The sequence below is a fragment of the Saimiri boliviensis genome, chromosome 2, assembly GCF_048565385.1.
Source record: "Saimiri boliviensis isolate mSaiBol1 chromosome 2, mSaiBol1.pri, whole genome shotgun sequence".
Classification (NCBI taxonomy): Eukaryota; Metazoa; Chordata; class Mammalia; order Primates; family Cebidae; genus Saimiri; species Saimiri boliviensis.
In genome coordinates, this window is record NC_133450.1 from 205,857,869 (window position 1) to 205,878,278 (window position 20,410).

General features: G+C 39.5%; 1 protein-coding gene across 1 annotated transcript in view; it reads right to left on the reverse strand.

Annotated features, from left to right (window-relative positions):
• Positions 1 to 754: 754 nt before the first annotated feature.
• Positions 755 to 20,410, reverse strand: part of ZFP37 (ZFP37 zinc finger protein) — a 30,466-nt gene continuing 10,810 nt past the window's right edge. The window contains exons 2-4 of the mRNA XM_003925222.4: positions 12,876 to 13,002; positions 12,447 to 12,581; positions 755 to 3,331 (exon numbers count right to left, since the gene is read on the reverse strand). Coding sequence (XP_003925271.3) covers positions 1,791 to 3,331; positions 12,447 to 12,581; positions 12,876 to 13,002 — 1,803 coding nt within the window. The 3' untranslated portion in view covers positions 755 to 1,790. The remainder of the gene's footprint in view (positions 3,332 to 12,446; positions 12,582 to 12,875; positions 13,003 to 20,410) is intronic.

Sequence of the window (20,410 nt, forward strand, 5' to 3'; positions counted from 1 at the left end):
TTTAGTGTAACAACTTAAATTTTTAAAATAGTTCAGTAGTTTTGTGGGGTTTTTTTTTTGTATGTGGGGTTTTGTTATGCTTCTTTTCTTTGAGACAGTCTCACTCTGTCACCTAGGCTGGAGTGCACTGCAACTTCCACCTCCTGTGTTCAAGTGATTCTCATGCCTCAGCCTCCTGAGTAGCTGGGATTACAGATGTGCACCAGAATGCCCAGCTAATTTTTTTGTATTTTTAGTAGAGACAGGGTTTCACTGTGTTGGCTAGTCTGGCCTCAAGTGATCCACCCACCTTGGACTCCCAAAGTGCTGGGATTAAAGGCATGAGCCACTATGCATAGCCAAAACTATTTTTAATCAAGGCTCAAGTGTAAAAAAAAATCCAGGAGTGCAATGGAAAATAGGTCTCCTATGACAGCCCAAGTTGATGCATATTACCTTCTGGAATGCATGCTGCATGATAATTCTGAGATCAACTCTGGGTTCGCTCAGAAAGAATACAGTGATCCATTAAATAATACCCAATATTAGGTGAGAACAGGGAGGGGTGACATTTGTTACATTTGAATTCCCTAATTGAGGTGTTTGTGTGTTAGTGCTTTGAATATGAGATAAAATGGGGTAATTATTCAGAAAATACTTTCATTCACGTGCAATTACAGTTTATCATCAGTCTGAAAAAACGGCAAATGGAGAAACACAGTGCTGTTATAATTCATTATGTTAATGAAAGAACTGGTGTTTGATAGAAAAAGTCTTTATGAATTCAACATCAAGTTTAATATTACATACTTTAGATTCATCATCATTCATGAATAAGCATAAAAAGATTTTAACTTTGTTTAACATTGTGGAGGGGCTCAGTGACAACTTTAAATAATGTTGATTTATGCATATTAAAATATTTTAATTATAAAAATAATATATGTGCATGATTTGAAAAATTCAAATATACAAGGAAGTTTTGCTCCTATCCCAGACCACAATCCTATGCTCCTGTGCCCAATGGCAACCACCATGAAGTTTATTCTATATTTTTTCAAAGTCTGTTCACATACAAATACATGTATATATGCATACAAAGATACATACACATACAGAAATAAGAGACAGAGGTTAAACAAACACACCCTTTTGTACACAAAGGGGAACATACTATATACATGGTTCAGCAACCTGCTTTTTCACACTTCGCAATATATCTTGAATATCACTCCCAACCAGCACATTTGTATCCTCAGCTGCTTTATTTTCTCTCACTTTCCTGTTAACTTTTTTTACATAAATAACAACCCTTTTAAAAGATTTCTGCTGATGCAGAAGCCAACACAGACATTAAGAAAGAGCTGGGTAAAAATGCCAAAGAGGCTTATACAAATGGCCACATTCATTTACATAAGGCGATAAACAGATATGCAAATTCAACTCTAGTATATGGTGCTTAAGTACAAAAGAAGAACACAGGAATTGTCAGCATATATAACTTATTCCTCCTTTGCTTTGAATATTCAAGTTATTCACAATTTTTAAAGCTTTCAATTTCTATCTGAACATGTAGATCATTTATAATAATTGAGTATTGCTAAAACAATCATTTTTATAAAAGGTTTTGTATCAAGTTTAAACCCTTGTTTCCATCCAGATTCTATACGAAGATCCATTTTCACATTCTGTCATGTATAACAAGGTGTGACATTTTGCTAACTAAATGTTTTCTAACACTCTTTAAATTCAGCATATTTCCAAGGTTCAACAAAACCTTCAATTTAGTTAACAAATTTCCCACATTATCTTCACTCATGGGATTTCTTTTCTGAATGAGTTTTCACATGTTTGGTTAGGGATGCATTTTGTTTGAAAGCTTTCCCACATTCATTACATTCATAGGGTTTCTCTCCAGTGTGGGATTGCTGATGTATAACAAGTTGTGACTTTGCATTGAAGGCCTTTTCACATTCATTACATTCATAAGGTTTCTCCCCAGTATGAGTTCTCTGATGTACAATAAGGTGAGACTTTTGGCAAAAGGTTTTCCCACATTCGTTACACTCATAGGGCTTCTCTCCAGTATGAACTCTCTGATGTTGAGTAAGGCCTTCAATTTGTTTAAATGCTTTCCCACATTGATTACATTCAAAGGGACTTTCACCTGTATGAGTTCTCATATGGTAAGTAAGAGATGAGCTATGTCCAAAGGCTTTTCCACACTCATTACACTTATAAGGTTTCTCCTTAGTATGTGTTCTTTGATGTATAATGAGGTGTGACTTCTTGCTGAAAGCTTTCCCACATTCATTACATTCAAAGGGTTTCTCACCTGTATGAATTCTCATGTGTTTAGTAAGGGATGAACTATACTTAAAGGCTTTTCCACATTCATTGCATTCGTAAGGTATTTCACCTGTATGTGTTCTCACATGTTCGGTAAGAGATGAGTTATACCTAAAGGACTTCCCACATTCCTTACATTCATATGGCTTCTCACCTGTGTGAGATCTCACATGTTGAATAAGGTTTGAGCTGTGTCTGAAGGTTTTCCCACATTCAGCACATTCATAAGGCTTTTCTCCAGTATGAATTCTTAGATGGTCAGTGAGTGCATGTTTATGACCATGGGCTTTGCCACACTGAATACATTCATATGGTTTTTCTCCCGTGTGAGTTCTCTGATGTACGACAAGGTGTGACTTTTGGCTAAAGGCTATCCCACATTCATTACATTCATATGGTTTCTCCCCAGTATGAATTCTCTGGTGGTCAATGAGTCCTTGTTTATGGCTAAGAACCTTACCACATTGATTACATTCATAGGGTTTCACACAGGCTTGAGGTTTTTCATTCTTAGTAGATGCGCTAAGGCTGGATGATTTCTCATGTTGCTCTCCAGTTTGAATTTTATCCTGTTTAGTATGGGATGAGCTATGACAGCATAATTTCTCATGTTTTTTGCCAGTTTTGTCACACTTATCAGATGAGCTATGGCTGGATAATTTCTCATGTTTCTTTCCAGCTTGCTTTTTGCCTTTCCTTGTATCAGATAAACTATGGTAGAATGACTTCTTGTGTTCTTTAGCTGCATCAGATTTCCTTTTTACACAGTTTCTTGAGTTATCAGGTAAATCTAAATTCTGTTTCAAAACTTTTCCATGTGACTCAAATTTAAGAAAGCTTTTCTTTGAAGGAACATGTTTTGTATGCAAATTACTTCTTTTCCCCGGTGAACCACAGTCACCGGCACTCTTAGCCTGAGTTTTCTTCTGGACCACCACTTCCCTGAGGAATTTGTTTTGAGATTTCTGGTTATTTTCAAGCTGGTCATCATCTTGCTGGACTTCTAAAATGGAATTCAGTGAGATATTCTTTGTGAATCTTTGTACTCTTATATTTTAGAATAAAACTTATAAAGAAATGACCTGTTGTAGGGTTAAATTTTTATTCAAGCCTGGTATCCCAATGTGAATGAAACAACTAGGGTGAATGGACTTGAGGGAGAAAATGTTGTAGTAAAAAGAGGGGGGGAAAGTGACAACAGTGATTTTAAAATGGTTTTGCTATTTAAAAATATGAGTGTGAACCTGGGATAGAAGATGAAATAAACACAAGAAGTGAACAGGGAATAGATGGAGTTAAAACAGCTTATGATTGCAGCTGACACTTTTTGAGGTTTCTCATCAGTCCAAGCTGCCCAGTTCTCGTAACTCCCAAGCTGGCCATAGTATATTGCTCCTGCAGCCTGTGCTATATTACCCCAATTCTCCATGGGCACAGTTGGAGACAAATCTGTCTCAAACCAAGATGTCCAACAAGATTCTTTCTTCTAACAAATTTGACTTCAGTTAGTCTCCACTTGGTGTTTAAATTTAGAAATTATGTAAAGCAGGCACTAGTAAAGCCGTATTTTCTCTATGTAAACAGAAAGCTCATCAGGTCAAAGAATGAAACATCCACACAGAGAGAAGCAAAGACATAACAACTGTGTCTTGAAGAGGTCATTTGCAAAATTTCAATTCCCAATTGCTTCTAGTTCCTTCCTAGTCCTAGTTCTAGTCCCTGGTGAGGAATGGCTGAACTATCTTGCCCTTAGCTTATAAGAGATATACTCATGTCCTTATCACAAATCCCTGTATTTACTTAAGCTATTTAAAGTACACTTCTGTTATTATATCCAAAAGAGCCAGAAAAGAAAAATAAAGTGAGTCCACCGAGAAGTACTAAAGAGGTCTCAAAAAAAAAAAAAAAAAAAGGTGGAAATAGGACCAAGATGGCCGATTAGGAGCAGCTCAGGATTGCAGCTCCCAGTGAAAGCACAGAGGGTAAGTGGACACCACATTTCCAGACGGATTTTGACTGCCCACAGACCAGGAGATTCCCAAGTGGAGGAGCCCCACAGGTCACCAGCGTGGCTGGTTTGGCCGGCGTGGCTGCTTGGCCAGCACCCCGGGGCGGCAGTTCTCTGTATAAAGTACACAGGCCCGGGCACCATTTTAGCTGGCGATTGGAGCTCCAGGAAGGCAGAGTCACCCATTCATCTGATTAAAAAGGGGACTGAAACAGAGAGCCAGGACAGGAGATTCCCAGGCAAAAAAAACACCGTGAATCTCAGCGCCACTGTTTCAGCCAACGCCGTGGTTCGCCACATGGGAAATCACACAGATCCTGGCGCCTTTTCAACAGATGACTGGAACACCTGGGAGAGAGTCAACTGTTCAACTAAAAAAAATAACTCTGAGGCAGGGAGCCAGGTGATCAGGCTCGGCTGATCCCACCCCCACAAAAAAAACAGCAATTGGAAACACTCTGTGTTGAGTTTCACAGCAAGCACAGCTGAACCCGGGAAGGTCCAGCTCTGTGGGGGAGGGGCGTTGGCCATTACCGAGGCACTCCACCACTACAGAGGTAGTCCGCCACTGCTGAGGCAGCCCGCCATTGCCGAGGCAACCCGCCACTACAGAGAGAGTCTGCCATTACAGAGGTGGGCCAGCTTTGCTGAGGCAGTTCTAACTACACCCGTATAAATAGGACTGCAGGGAAGTTCACACAGCAGCTGGGCGGAGCCCACAGCAGCTCAGCAAAGTCTCCGCAGGCAGACGGTGACTAGGCTGCCTCCTTGCTGGGCAGGCCAGCCCTGATAAAAAGGCAGCAGCACAACGGAAACTCATAAATAAAGCCTTAACTACCCGGGACAAAGCACCTGTGGAAAAAAGTGGGGGCTTATGAGTTCCGCTGCAGCAGACTTAAATGTACCTGCCCAGCAGCTCTAAATGAACAACAGAGATCACAGCTCTGCACTTGAGCTCCTATAAAGGACAGACTGTCTCCTCAAGCAGCTCCCTGACCCCCATATAGCCAAAGAGTCACCTCATAAAGGAGAGCTCAGAATGACATTTGGTGGGTATCCTTCTGGGACAAAGATAGGGGAAGAAGAAACTGGCAGCAACCCTTACTGTTCTGCAGCTGCTGCAGGTGATCCCCAGGCAAGCAGGGCCTGGAGTGGACCTCAGCAGGCCTACAACATAGGGGCCAGACCGTTAGAAGGAAAACTAAGAAACAGAAGGAAATAACTTCATCATCAACAAACTGGATGTCCACTCAGAGACCCAATCTGAAAGTCAACAACTTCAAAGACAACAGGTGGATAAATCCACAAAGATGAGAATAAACCAGTGCAAAAAGGATGAAAGCACCCGAAACCAGAATGCCTCTCCTCCTACAAGGGATCACAACTCCTCACCAGCAAGGGAAGAAGGCTGGTTTGAGAACAAGTGTGATGAAATGACAGAATCAGACTTCAGAAGGTGGGTAATAAGAAACTTCTGTGAGCTAAAAGAACATGTTCTAACCCAATGCAAAGAAACTAAGAACTTTGAAAAAAGATTTGATGAAATGCTAATGAGAATGGACAACTTAGAGAGGAATATAAGTGAATTGATGGAGCTAAAAAACACCATGAGGACTTCACAAAGCATGCACAAGTTTCAACTGCCAAATTGACCAAGCAGAAGAAAGGATATCAGAGGTCGAAGATCAACTCAATGAAATAAAATGAGAAGGCAAGATTAGAGAAAAAAGGGTAAAAAGGAATGAACAAAGTCTCCAAGAAATATGGGACTATGTGAAAAGACCTAATCTATGTTTGATAGGTGTACCTGAATGTGATGGAGAGAATGAATCCAAGCTGGAAAATACTCTTCAGGATGTCATCCAGGAAAGCTTCCCCAACATAGCAAGGCAGGCCAATATTCAAATCCAGGAAATACAGAGAACCCCACAGAGATATTTCTCAAGAATAGCAACACCAAGGCACATAATTGTCAGATTCAACAGGGTTGAAATTAAGGAGAAAACGCTAAGGGCAGCCAGAGAGAAAGGTCTGGTTACCCACAAAGGGAAGCCCATCAGACTCACAGCAGATCTCTCAGCAGAAACCCTACAAGCCAGAAGAGAGTGGGGGCCAATATTCAATACCCTTAAAGAAAAGAACTTTCAACTGAGAATTTCATATCCAGCCAAACTAAGCTTCATAAGTGAAGGAAAAATAAAATACTTTGCCAACAAGCAAGTACTCAGAGATTTCATCACCACCAGGCCTGCTTTATAAGAGCTCCTGAAAGAGTCACTAAACATAGAAAGGAACAACCAGTACCAGCCATTCCAAAAACATACCAAATCGTAAAGAACATCAACACAATGAAGAAACTGCATCAACTAACAGGCAAAACAGCCAGCTAGTATCAAAATGGCAGGATCAAATTCACACATAACAATACTAACCCTAAATGTAAATGGGCTAAATGCCCCAATCAAAAGACACAGACTGGCAAATTGGATAAAAAGCCAAAACCCATCGGTATGCTGTATCCAGAAAACCCATCTCACATGCAAGAATACCCGAAGGCTCAAAATAAAGGGATGGAGGAAGATTTACCAAGCAAATCTTTGACAAACCTGACAAAAACAAGCAATGGGGAAAGGATGACCTGTTTAATAAATGGTGTTGGGAAAACTGGCTAGCCATGTGCAGAAAGCAGAAACTGGACCCCTTCCTGACACCTTACGCTAAAATTAACTCCAGATGGATTAAAGACTTAAACATAAGACCTAACACCATAAAAACCCTAGAAGAAAATCTAGGCAAAAACATTCAGGACATAGGCATAGGCAAGGACTTCATGACGAAAACACCAAAAGCATTGGCAACAAAGGCCAGAATAGACAAATGGGACATAATCAAACTCCACAGCTTCTGCACTGCAAAAGAAACAGTCATTAGAGTGAATCGGCAACCAACAGAATGAGAAAAAATTTTTGCAGTCTACCCATCTGACAAAGGGCTGATATCCAGAATTTACAAAGAACTAAAACAGATTTACAAGAAAAAAACAAACAAGCCCATTCAAAAGAGGGCAAAAGATATGAACAGACACTTTACAAAAGAAGACATACATGAGGCCAACAAATATATGAAAAAATGGTCATCATCACTGGTCATTAAAGAAATGCAGATCAAAACCACATTGAGATACCATCTCATGCCAGTTAGAATGACGATCATTAAAAAATCTGGAGACAACAGATGCTGGAGAGGATGTGGAGAAACAGGAACGCTTTTACACTGTTGGTGGGAGTGTAAATTAGTTCAACCATTGTGGAAGACAGTGTGGCGATTCCTCAAGGATCTAGAAATAGAAATTCCATTTGACCCAGCAATCCCATTACTGGGTATATATCCAAAGGATTATAAATCGTTCTACTATAAGGACACATGCACACAAATTTTATTGCAGCACAGTTTACAATAGCAAAGACCTGGAACCAACCCAAATGCCCATCAACAATAGACTGGACAGGGAAAATGTGGCACATACACACCATGGAATATTATGCCACCATCAAAAACGATGAGTTCGTGTCCTTTGTAGGGACAAGGATGAACCTGGAAACCATCATCTTCAACAAACTGACACAAGAACAGAAAATCAAACACCGCATGTTCTCAGTCACAGCTAGGTGTTGAACAATGAGAACACACGGACACAGGGAGGGGAGCATCACACACTGGGGTATGTTGGGAGAAAATAGGGGAGGGACAGTGGTGGGTGGGGAGTTGGGGAGAGATAGCATGGGGAGAAATGCCAGATATAGGTGAAGGGGAGGAAGGCAGCAAATCACGCTGCCATGTGTGTACCTAAGCAACAATCTTGCATGTTCTTCACATGTGCCCCAAAACCTAAAATGCAATTAAAAAAATAAAGGTAACTGATTATAACCTCCCAAGGTTGCTAGATTATAACCGCCATGAGAGTAGGCCAGGCCTATAATCATCTTTTCTATACCAAAGACCTGACACAGAATATGCCAGGAATACTCTAACTGCTAATAAATGTCACTGTTGTTGATTTTGAGCTTCCTGAAAAAAAAAAAAAAAAAAAGTACTAAAGAGCTGACAGGTGGCTGAGAGAGAATATATAGGAAAGGTTATCCCCTTTCTACTACTCATGATGAATTTTTTTGTAGTATTTAGATCTTTTCCTGCTGACATCTTTTCTTTTCCACTGCTACCACTGAAATAATCCCCAAAAATGATACTCTTGTACATTTTAGCCAGAATTTCAATTATGTATGGCCAAGTGCCGTGGCTCATGCCTATAATCTGAGCACTTTGGGAGGCTGAGGTGGGTGGATCATGAGGTCAAGAGTTCGAGACCAGGCTGGCCAACATAGTGAAACCTCATCTCTACTAAAAATACAAAAATTAGCTGGGCACGGTGGCACGTGCCTGTAGTCCCAGCTACTCAGGAGGCTGAGGCAGAAGAATCACTTGAACCTGGGACATGGAGGTTGCAGTGAGCCAAGATCATGCCACTGCACTCCAGCTTGGGTGACAGAGTGAGACGTGGTCTAAAAAAAAATCCCTATAGTTTCTCTAAATTACCTGATCCTTTCATCAAATGATAAAATTCATAGTAATTAGGAAACAAAATTTATTCAATCTGATTTATAGTGTACATCCAAGCTTGTTTTGTTTTCCAACAGTTTGCTATGGAATATATATTTGTTCTTTTCAGGTCTAAAGTTTATTCCCAGCTCTAAGTGGTTGCTTACATTCTTTCTGTCATATATTATACACTTACACATTTTGAGATATCTTCTTAATCCCTGCTTCCCTCCTCTGAGACCATTACCCACACTAAAAGCTTTGGGCCACTATGTTTGTACTACATAATCCAAATTCTGGCTAAAAGCAATGGATTAGACAGTGGTAAACACTGGGTAGTGCAATAATATTCTTTTGCCTAAGAACCTGAAATTGAAATGTATAGACTTCTTGTAGCCAGCCATGGCTACTACATGTATAAAAACCTATCATCTTAAGAGCTGGGGCCACCATTTAGGGATGTCCTTTTTCAGCCACATGCTATATGCATGAAAAAGCTTCAGAGTGAGAATTAAACAGTCTTAGAAGCAGATACAAAAATCCTCATGACTTCAAAAAGAGAGAGAAAGTAAATAACCACCTTGATGGTAAAGGAGCATGACATTGAGAAAGTGAAAACTGGACTCAAACCAAAAAGAGTTACAATATCTGAATGGAGAAACAGGAAATATTATTACTTTTATAAAGGACATTAAAGATAGTAATTCCCATGGAGCAGAAAGTGTGTGTGTGTATATACATATCAGTAGTTTAGAGAAGTACAGTTGCTGGCTTTTTCATGTAGGAAATTTTCAGTGATGCAGAGAGTGTAACAAACTTTTAGGTACTATGACAAGGCTGTGTCTTTCAACCAATGCCCAAGGATGATGGACAAGATGGAGGAAAATTTCCTTCTCGAAAGAAAGGAATCAAAATGGAAACCTTTCCCCTTGACATGTAATATTATAAGAACCTTTACAATGATGAATAGGGCTGGCCCCAACTGATATCTGCCAGCAGAAAAAGACATAAGGTACTACAAGAAAATATCATCATGAAGGAAAGGAGGAGAATTGGAACAAATAAATTGGTATAGTAATATGGTAATACCAGAGAAGAGTTGGGTCTAGAAGAGCAATTGACTAAGGCTGGAAGGTTTTCTTGAATTTGAGACAGTAACTAAAACATAAATTCTAAGCTAAAACATTCTAAAAAAATTCTGTAACTTCAGAAACAAATATGGAGCTCACTTGGCCCCAGCAAATTATTAGAGAGAATAGAACAGCCCTTATTTGAAGAGCCTCCTAAGTAGTACATTAAGAACCTGAACCAAGAAGAGAGTCATTGTAGCAATGACAAAGATGTATTAAATGACTCAGGATTGTTTTTTAGCTGTAATTCAAAGTGTCAACAAGAAAAGTAAGGATAGCAAAAACTGGAACCATTAAATGGATGAATCAGAAACTCCACTGAGTCTCTTCATTTGTCATTTCAAAGAATGGTTCCTCTGGTCTCAGGGAATTCATACAGTCTTGGACAATTCAGGGTCAAAAGAAACTTAAAAGACACTGCAGATATTCTGTTATTAATAATTTGGGGACTATAGTAACATAAACAATAACTGAATATTTTAATGTTTGGTGGTAATATCTAAGATCAATTAAAGCTGGGCATGGTGGCTTACACCTGTAATCCCAAGACTGGGAAGCTAAAGAGGGAGAACAGCTTGAGACCAGGAGTTCAAGACCAGCCTGGGCAACATAGCAAGACCCAGTCTTTATGAAAAAAAAGAGAAAGAATTAGGAAAAAATAGATTTAGCAAATTTACCTAAGAATTGGAAAATTTTAAGTATGAGATAATATGAACCTGATTTGTGTGATGACATTGAAAATTGAGAGAAAAAAAACAGAAACTGAAGATAAGATAGTAACTCTGGGAGACAGTCCTATAATCAGAGTACACCCTGATAAAAACAGGGAGGATGAAAAGAACTTCTAATTTAGAAAGAAAGACAAAGCTTCCAATTTCTGACATCCTAAGAAGAAGCTGTTGTGTAAGCAGGTCAAATATGAGTGTAAGACAAAAGAATTGGAGATGTCCATTTGGAAGTCACAAGTGTAGAATAAATAGCTTTTATTTGCACAATGAATAATCAATCACTTTGAAGGAAATATAATTTTAAAAAAGAACAGATGGTAGAAGACAAAACCTTAGGGACACCTCAGCAAAACGAGAAGGAAGAGAAGTTAGTGAGTAAATGATAAAGATGCACTTAGAGGATAAGATCTGATTCGAGTCGTACAATTCAAACTAGGTGAGTGAGAACTTCAAGCTAATCAAAACTATTAAAATATGCACTGAAAAGTAAGCAGTGGTGACTTTAAAGTCAGAAATTTAGACAGAGGCATGAATTCTGTGGAATTTGACTGCAGGGTTTAAGGAGAAAATGGAAACGATGATGTGCTATAGATCATGGGTCTAGAGAATTTCATAGTAAAAGGAGGGAAACAGAAAGTAACTCAAAGCAGGAGCATCATGCCAAGAAAATTGAAAAGACAGCAGATCTAAGAATGTCCGAATACATAGAAGAAAATTTGATACCCTAGGGTCTTAGAGTATGGGTGGAGAAAAATCGAGGATATTAGGAAAAGGGAGGAGGCTTTAAAAAAAAAAAAAAGCACTGATTTATATAAGGTAAGCAGGAGTAGGATTGAGAACAGCTAAGAGGGTCATTGCTCCTTCTGAAGATTCAGCAACTGAGCATAGGAATAAGGATACATGGCAATATGGAAGGGTCAGTTAGGCATCTCAGGGGCTGGTACCAAGTTTCAGAGCCCTAGTTTTCACCTTGACAGATGGTATTATTGTTTTCTGTGAGAAGATTATACCTCCCAGCCCCTCCCAAATGCATAGACTTTTGAATTATAGCACCCTTCCCAGTGGAAGGATTATACATTCCTACCATGTTGAACTCAGGAGTGGTCAGATGTCCTGCTCTGACCAATAAAATGGGAGCTGAAAGGGATATCTACAGTTTCCAAGCAGCGACTTTAACAGTTATGTGGTTCCACTCACCCTTTTTTTCCCTCTGCCATGAGACCAAAATTTGCAAATGGAGAATGCTCTTTCAGCATAGGTCCCCAAATAAAGATAATATGGAATAGGGCTGCAGCTTAAACATAAAATAAATTTTTTTAATTGTAAGTAACTAAGATTTCAGGGAGTCATTCCTTCATGCAGCAACACTTAGTGGAAACTGACTGATAAAAGTGAAATAACCAAACTCCCGTAGTTAACACTACTAGCTCACTGTAGCAAACCTCACATAGAATCTCTCATGTGAACAAGTCCATAAAAGGAAGGGATATTAGAATCTCTAAGGTTAGAGAATCTTTGTAGTTTGAATTATTCTTCCCCCAGGAAATCCTGATATTTTTCTACTGCTATTTTCTAGTTAGGAAAGAAAGGTCTAGGATCTTAAAGAAGAATTTCAGAATAAATTATTATTTGAAAAATGTCAAAGTTACAACTTACTTCCATTAGTTTCTTTTTGCTTGGATCTTGCTATTTTACTTGGACAACCTTGGCTCAGTCTTTTCCCCTTTCCCAAACATGGTGCTTCTCCTTTTTCCAACTTGGAGATCATGTCTGGTTTGGGAGCTTGACACCCTGCCCATGAGAAATAGTAAAAACTGAGTGTTAGAACAACCAACCCAGAAATGAAGCCCCATCATTTGTACTTCAGGGCCTAAAGAATACCTGGCTTCTGGAGTTTCACAATGTGAATGCCAGGTCAACTGAGTAGACCTTCCATTTTGGAGGCAGGGGCACAAATATCCTGCCTAGTCCCCAGAAGGGAAGAAAACCCTTTGATCTACTAAAACCAAGGCCAAACTTGTCAAGGATTCCAGAAAGAAGGCATCACAGTGGACACATTTTGAATTACGAAGAAATTATCCTTACCCATTGAGGCTAGGTTGCTGTAGTTCTCTAGCATCACATCCTTATACAAGTTCCTCTGGGCAGGATCCAGCTGCTCCCATTCCTTCTGGGTAAAGGCCATAGTCACATCTTTGAATGTTACTGATCCCTGTAATAACATATTCCTGTTCACGCTGATGTTATCCACATTTGGTGAGTGATTTGGACAAGATAATTTGTTCTTCCCTTGACTACTTGCTGTTGATCATGATATTATAAAGGATACCTATTCTCTACTCAATCTTTCACTTTTTTGAGAAACAAAAGCCATATTAAGAAATGTCCCTACTGAGCTGGGCACAGTGGCTCATGTCTGTAATCCCATCACTTTGGGAGGCTGAGGCAGGAGGATTGCTTGGGCTCAGGAGTTTGAGACCAGTCTGGGCAACATGGCAAAACTCCAGCTCTACAAAAAAAAAAAAACACAAAACTTAGCTGGGCATGGTGGTACATGCCTGTAGTCCCAGCTATTCAGGAGACTGAGGCAGGAGGATTACCTGAGCCCAGGAGGTCAAGGCTGTAGGGAGCTGAGTTCACACCACTGTACTCCAGCCTAGCTGAGAGAGTGAGACCCTATCTCAACAAACAGAAATGTCCCTATTGTGAATTTCTTTGTTCAGGAGGATAAAATCACATGAATATCAGAGAAAAAGACAAATAACCAAGGAAAGAGAGAGAGGAACAGAATCAATCTTTATCTTTTCTTCTATAACGGGGGCTGCTAAAAGGGTATGGAGCAGTATTTATAGTTTAGAGTTCTGAAGTAGAAGAATTGAGACCCTTGATTTTTAAAACCAGTCCAAAAAAAAAATCATTTATGAGCCAGGCACAGTGGCTCATGCCTGTAATCCCAGCAATTTGGTAGGCCAAGGCAGGTGGATCATGTGAGGTCAGGAGTTCAAGACCAGCCTGCCCAATATGGTCTCTACTAAAAATACAAAAATGAGCTGGGCATGGTGACAGGCACCTGTAATTCCAGCTACTCAGGAGGCAAAGGCAGGAGAATTGCTTAAACCCAGGAGGCAGGGGTTGCAGCGAGCTGAGATCAAGTTATTGCTCTCCAGCCTGGGCAACAGAGACTGTGTATAAAAAAAAAAAAAAAAAAAAAAAAAAAAAAAAAAAGGCATTCATTTGTTTGGCAGCAAAAGTAAGATATTTTAGGCATGTAAGAATGCAGAAAGTATACTACCAATGTTCTTTAGAAATATAGGAGAAAGTTGCAAAGAAACAGAGGAAGGGGAAGAGGAAGAGAAAAGGAAAAAAAGCAGAAAAAGACAATGAATGATTTTTCAAAAGAAGAAAAACTGTATCAAAATAAAGATTTCAAAATTGGGAAAGACAATATACAAGAGAGAGCTATGACTAATACAACCAGTAACACGTCTAGTTAAATCTAAGTAACTTGATAATATGCTTGTGCAACTGTTACTAAAGTGTCCTTAAAATCAAAAGGTATGATATAAGAAAAATAAGCAGAACCCTAACTAGGAGGGTGGGAGTAGGGAATACATTAAAATACGCTGAAGTCCTCTTATAGGTAGGTGAAAGGAGGATGGCACAGCTATTGGAGAATTTTGATACTAACAAATATACATTCAAACATGTTTGTCAAACATTTAAAGATAATCCCTTACCCTCATAACCAACCTTTTTGTTTTTCTTTTTTTGTTTTTCTTTTCTTTTTCTTTTTTTTTTGAGATAGGGTCTTACCTCTTGCCCTGGCTGAAGTGCAATAGTGCAATCATAGCTCACTGACACCTTGAATTCCTGGGCTTATGCAGTCCTCCCACCTCAGCCTCCAAAGTGGCTGTAACTACAGGTATGCACCACCCTTGCCTAACTGATTTTCAAATTTTTTGTAGAGACAGGTTCTCACTATGTTGCCCAGGCTGGGCTCAAACTCCTAGACTCAAGCAGTCCTCCCACCTCAGTCTCCCAAAGTGCTGAGATTACAGATGTCAGCCACTATGCCTGGCCAAACCACCAATAAATTACCTCCAAAAGTCATCAATTTAACCCCACAGACCTCCACATAAATAATAAAAGCTATTTATGATCAGTCACTGACTACCAATAATCCCCCATCATTGATTGTCACTGGCCTTCCAATCACTGAACTGATACAGTTTTGCCTAATTACTGGGCTTATAGTTCCAAAATGACTGGGTAAAGCAAACCTCCCAATCACTAGCAGCAGCAGATCTTCCCAATCACTGCCCCCACAGACACTCCAATCACGTATTCCCACATGTTCCTCAACCAATGAAACCCATAGGACACATGGTAACCTATCTCCCATTACCCTAAATCTCTCATCCTATCAATCCCCAATCACTGACACCAACAGAATTCTCAAGCAGTGGCCTTTAAAGAAACTCTCAATGCCCCAATCAAAAGACACAGACTGGCAAATTGGATAAAAAGCCAAAACCCATCGGTGTGCTGTATCCAGGAAACCATCTCACATGCAAGGATACACAAAGGCTCAAAATAAATGGAGAGATTTACCAAGAAAATGGAGAGGAAAAAAAAAAAAAAAAAAAAAGCAGGAGTTGCAATTCTTGTCTCTGATAAAATAGATTTTAAACCAACAAAGATAAAAAGAGACAAAGAAGGACATTACATAATGGTAAAGGGATCAATCCAACAAGAAGAGTTAACGATTCTAAATATATATGCACCCAATATAGGAGCACCCAGATACAGAAGGCAAGTTCTTAATGACTTACAAAGAGACTTAGACTCCCACACAATAATAGTGGGAGACTTTAACACCCCATTGTCAATATTAGACAGATCAACGAGACAGAAAATTAACAACTATATCCAGGACTTGAACTCAGACCTGGACAAAGCAAACCTAATAGACGTTTACAGAACTTTCCACCCCAAATCCATGGAATATACATTCTTCTTGGCACCACATCGCACCTACTCTAAAACTGACCACATAATTGGAAGTAAATCACTCCTCAGCAAATGCAAAAGAACGGAAATCATAACAAACAGTCTCTCAGACCACAGTGCAATCAAGGTAGAACTGAGAATTCAGAAACTAACTCAGAACCACACAGCTTCATGGAAACTGAACAACTGGCTCTTGAATATTGTCTGGATAAACAATGAAATGAAGGCAGAAATAAAGATGTTCTTCGAAACCAACAAGAACCAAGACACAACATACCAGAATCTCTGGGACACATTTAAAGCACTCTCTAGAGGAAAATATACAGCAATAAATGCCCACATGAGAAGCAAGGAGAGATCTAAAATTGACACCCTATCGTCAAAATTGAAAGAGCTAGAGGAGCAAGTTCAAAAAAACTCAAAACCTAGCAGAAGACAAGAAACTAAGATCAGAGCAGAACTGAAGGAGATAGAGACACAAAAAACCCTTCAAAAGATCAATAAATCCAGGAGCTGGTTTTTCAAAAAGATCAACAAAATAGACAGACCTCTAGCCAGATTAATAAAAAAGAAAAGAGAGAATAATCAAATAGATGCAATAAAAAACGATAAAGGGGATATCACCACAGATTCCACAGAAATTCAAACCATCATCAGAGATTATTACAAACAACTCTATGCACATAAACTAGTAAACCTGGAAGAAATGGATAAATTCCTGGACACTTGCATGGTCCCAAGCCTAAACCAGGAAAAAGTCGAAACCCTGAATAGACAAATAACAAGGTCTGAAGTTGAGGCAGCAATTAAGAGCCTACCACCCAAAAAAAACCCACATCCAGATGGCTCAGCCAAATTCTACCAGACATACAAAGAGGAGCTGCTACCATTCCTTCTCAAACTATTCCAAATAATCCAAAAAGAGGGAATCCTTCCCAAATCATTTTATGAGACCAACATCATCCTGATACCAAAACCCGGCAGAGACTCAGCAAGAAAAGAAAACTTCAGGCCAATATCCATGATGAACATAGATGCAAAAATCTTCAATAAAATACTAGCAAGCCGATTGCAATAGCACATCAAAAAGCTTGTCCACCATGATCAAGTAGGATTCATCCTGGGGATGCAAGGCTGGTTCAACATACACAAGTCTATAAACATAATTCACCACATAAACAGAACCAAAGGCAAAAACCACATGATTATCCCAATTGATGCAGAGAAGGCCTTTGACAAAATTCAACATCCCTTTAAGCTAAAAACCCTCAATAAACTAGGTATTGACGGAATGTATATCAAAATAATAAAAGCTATTTATGACAAACCAACAGCCAATATCATACTGAATGGGCAAAAACTGGAAGCATTCCCTTTGAAATCTGGCACTAGACAAGGATGCCCTCTCTCACCACTCCTATTCAATATAGTATTGGAAGTTCTAGCCAGAGCAATCAGGCAAGAAAAAAAAATAAAGGGTATTCAAATAGGAAAGGAGGAAATCAAATTGTCTCTATTTGCAGATGACATGATTGTATATCTAGAAGACCCCATCATCTCAGCCCAAAATCTCCTGAAACTGATAAGCAACTTCAGCAAAGACCCAGGATACAAAATCAATGTGCAAAAATCACAAGCATTCCTATACACCAATAACAGACTTAAAGAGAGCCAAATCAAGAACAAACTGCCATTCATAATTGCTACAAAGAGAATAAAATACCTAGGAATACAACTAACAAGGAACGTAAAGGACCTCTTCAAGGAGAACTACAAGCCACTGCTCAATGAAATAAAAGAGGACACAAACAGATGGAGAAACATTCCATGTTCATGGTTAGGAAGAATCAATATCATGAAAATGGCCATACTGCCCAAAGTAATTTACAGAATCAACAGTATCCCGATCAAACTACCAATGACCTTCTTCCTGGAACTGTAAAAAACCACCTTAAACTTCATATGGAACCAAAAGAGAGCCTGCATAGCCAAGTCAATTCTAAGAAGAACAATGCAGGAGGCATCACACTACCAGACTTCAAACTATATTACAAGGCTACAGTAATCAAAACAGCATGGTACTGGTACCAAAACTGAGATATAGACCAATGCAACAGAACAGAGGCCTTGGAGGCAATACAACATGTCTACAACCATCCAATCTTTGACAAACTTGACAAAAACAAGCAATGGGAAAAGGATTCCCTGTTTAATAAATGGTGTTGGGAAAACTGGCTAGCCATGTGCAGAAAGCAGAAACTGAACCCCTTCCTGACACCTTACACCAAAATTAACTCCAGATGGATTAAAGACTTAAACATCAGACCTAACACCATAAAAACCCTAGAAGAAAATCTAGGCAAAAACATTCAGGACATAGGCATAGGCAAGAACTTCATGACTAAAACACCAAAAGCATTGGCAACAAAAGCCAGAATAGACAAATGGGACATAATCAAACTCCACAGCTTCTGCACGGCAAAAGAAACAGTCATTAGAGTGAGTTGGCAATCAACAGAATTGGAAAAAGTTTTTGCAGTCTACCCATCTGACAAAGGGCTGATATCCAGAATTTACAAAGAACTAAAACAGATTTACAAGAAAAAAACAAATAAGCCATTCAAAAGTGGGCAAAGGATATGAACAGACACTTTACAAAAGAAGACATACATGAGGCCAACAAACATGAAAAAATGGTCATCATCACTGGTCATTAGAGAAACGCAGATCAAAACCACATTGAGATATCATCTCATGCCAGTTAGAATGGTGATCATTAAAAAATCTGGAGACAACAGATGCTGGAGAGGATGTGGAGAAACAGGAACGCTTTTACACTGTTGGTGGGAGTGTAAATTAGTTCAACCATTGTGGAAGACAGTGTGGCGATTCCTCAAGGACCTAGAAATAAAAATTCCATTTGACCCAGCAATCCCATTACTGGGTATATACCCCAAGGATTATAAATCGTTCTACTATAAGGACACATGCACATGAATGTTCATTGCAGCACAATTTACAATAGCAAAGACCTGGAACTAACCCAAAGGCCCATCGATGATAGACTGGACAGGGAAAATGTGGCACATATACACCATGGAATATTATGCCACCATCAAAAACTATGAGTTCATGTCCTTTGTAGGGACATGGATGAACCTGGAAACCATCATCCTCAGCAAACTGACACAAGAATAGAAAATCAAACACCACATGTTCTCACTCTTAGGCAGGTGTTGAACAATGAGAACACATGGACACAGGGAGGGGAGCATCACACACTGGGGTCTGTTGGGGGGAAATAGGGACGGGACAGTGGTGGGTGGGGAATTGGGGAGAGATAGCATGGAGAAAGGCAGCAAATCACACTGCCCTGTGTATACCTAAATGACAGTCTTGCATGTTCTTCACATGTACCCCAAAACCTAAAATGCAATTTAAAAAACCAACAAACAAAATAAAGAAAGAAAGAAAGAAAGAAAAAAAAAAAAGAAACTCTCATTACTGCCAGAAAATTCCACTCCTCCCTCAAACTCTTCAGATTCCCTTCATTTCCATGCTGTACCTGAAATCTACCTGTCTCCTGAAGATCCTGCTTTCTTACAGGAGTTTCAGAGGAATGGAGGCTGTCTTTCCTGCACCCCCTCTCCCCACCATGACCCACATACCTTTAGGGTCTAAAGATGAGGTAAATGATGACTTTTAACCATTTCTCATTCTTCATTCAAAATTCATAGCTTATTTACAGTATCACCAGATATTCATCTACTAACCCTTCTGGGTCCAGTGATTTGCTAGGAGGACTCCTATGTCTCATTATGTAATTGTACTCCTAACCATTATTTATTGTAGTAAAAGTATACAAAGCAAAGTCAGTTTATCAACACGGGATGAAGTCCAGAGGACATCAGGCACCAGCATCCATGAGTTCTCTTCAAGTGAAGTCACATAGAACATGCTTAACTCCTCTGGAAATGAGTTATAATAACATATATGATACGTTGTCTACTAAGGAAGCTCATTAGAGACCAGTACTGCCCAAGGGTTTCACTGGGGGCTGGTCATGTAGACACTCTCTACCTGCATGTACAAAAATTCCAGATTCCCAGAAGAAAGCAGGTGTTCAGCATAAACCACATTGTTTATATTCTTAAGCACTGGGAACTACTCTTAACCAGTTCTGGGAATGGTGGGCTCCTTCCTGAAATCTAATTTCTCACATGTCAGCAAAAAGCAAACCTTGCAAGCAGGACTGTCTGATAGCAGTTTTTTACCTCTGTGTTAACTCTGTTTGGCAGTCATCCCACCCCATTCACTGAAAACTTTAGCACCAGCTAAATTCAGCCGTCATTCTGCAGTATCTCTGTATCAATGTGGAAGAGCCATTCAACACCCTTGCCTCTCTCTTTCATGAGACCAATAGTCTTTTCTTTCACTCAGATTTGGCCACCTATTCATCACTCATCTGCACTTACACCTTGCCACCACTATACTACCTCCAAAAATCTCTAAGACTTTCCACTCTCTGTCACTTTCTCTAGTACTTTCACTCCAGTAATTCTCCAAACTCATTGAGCCCTCTGAACCTAACCACTTTTTCACCATCTTCC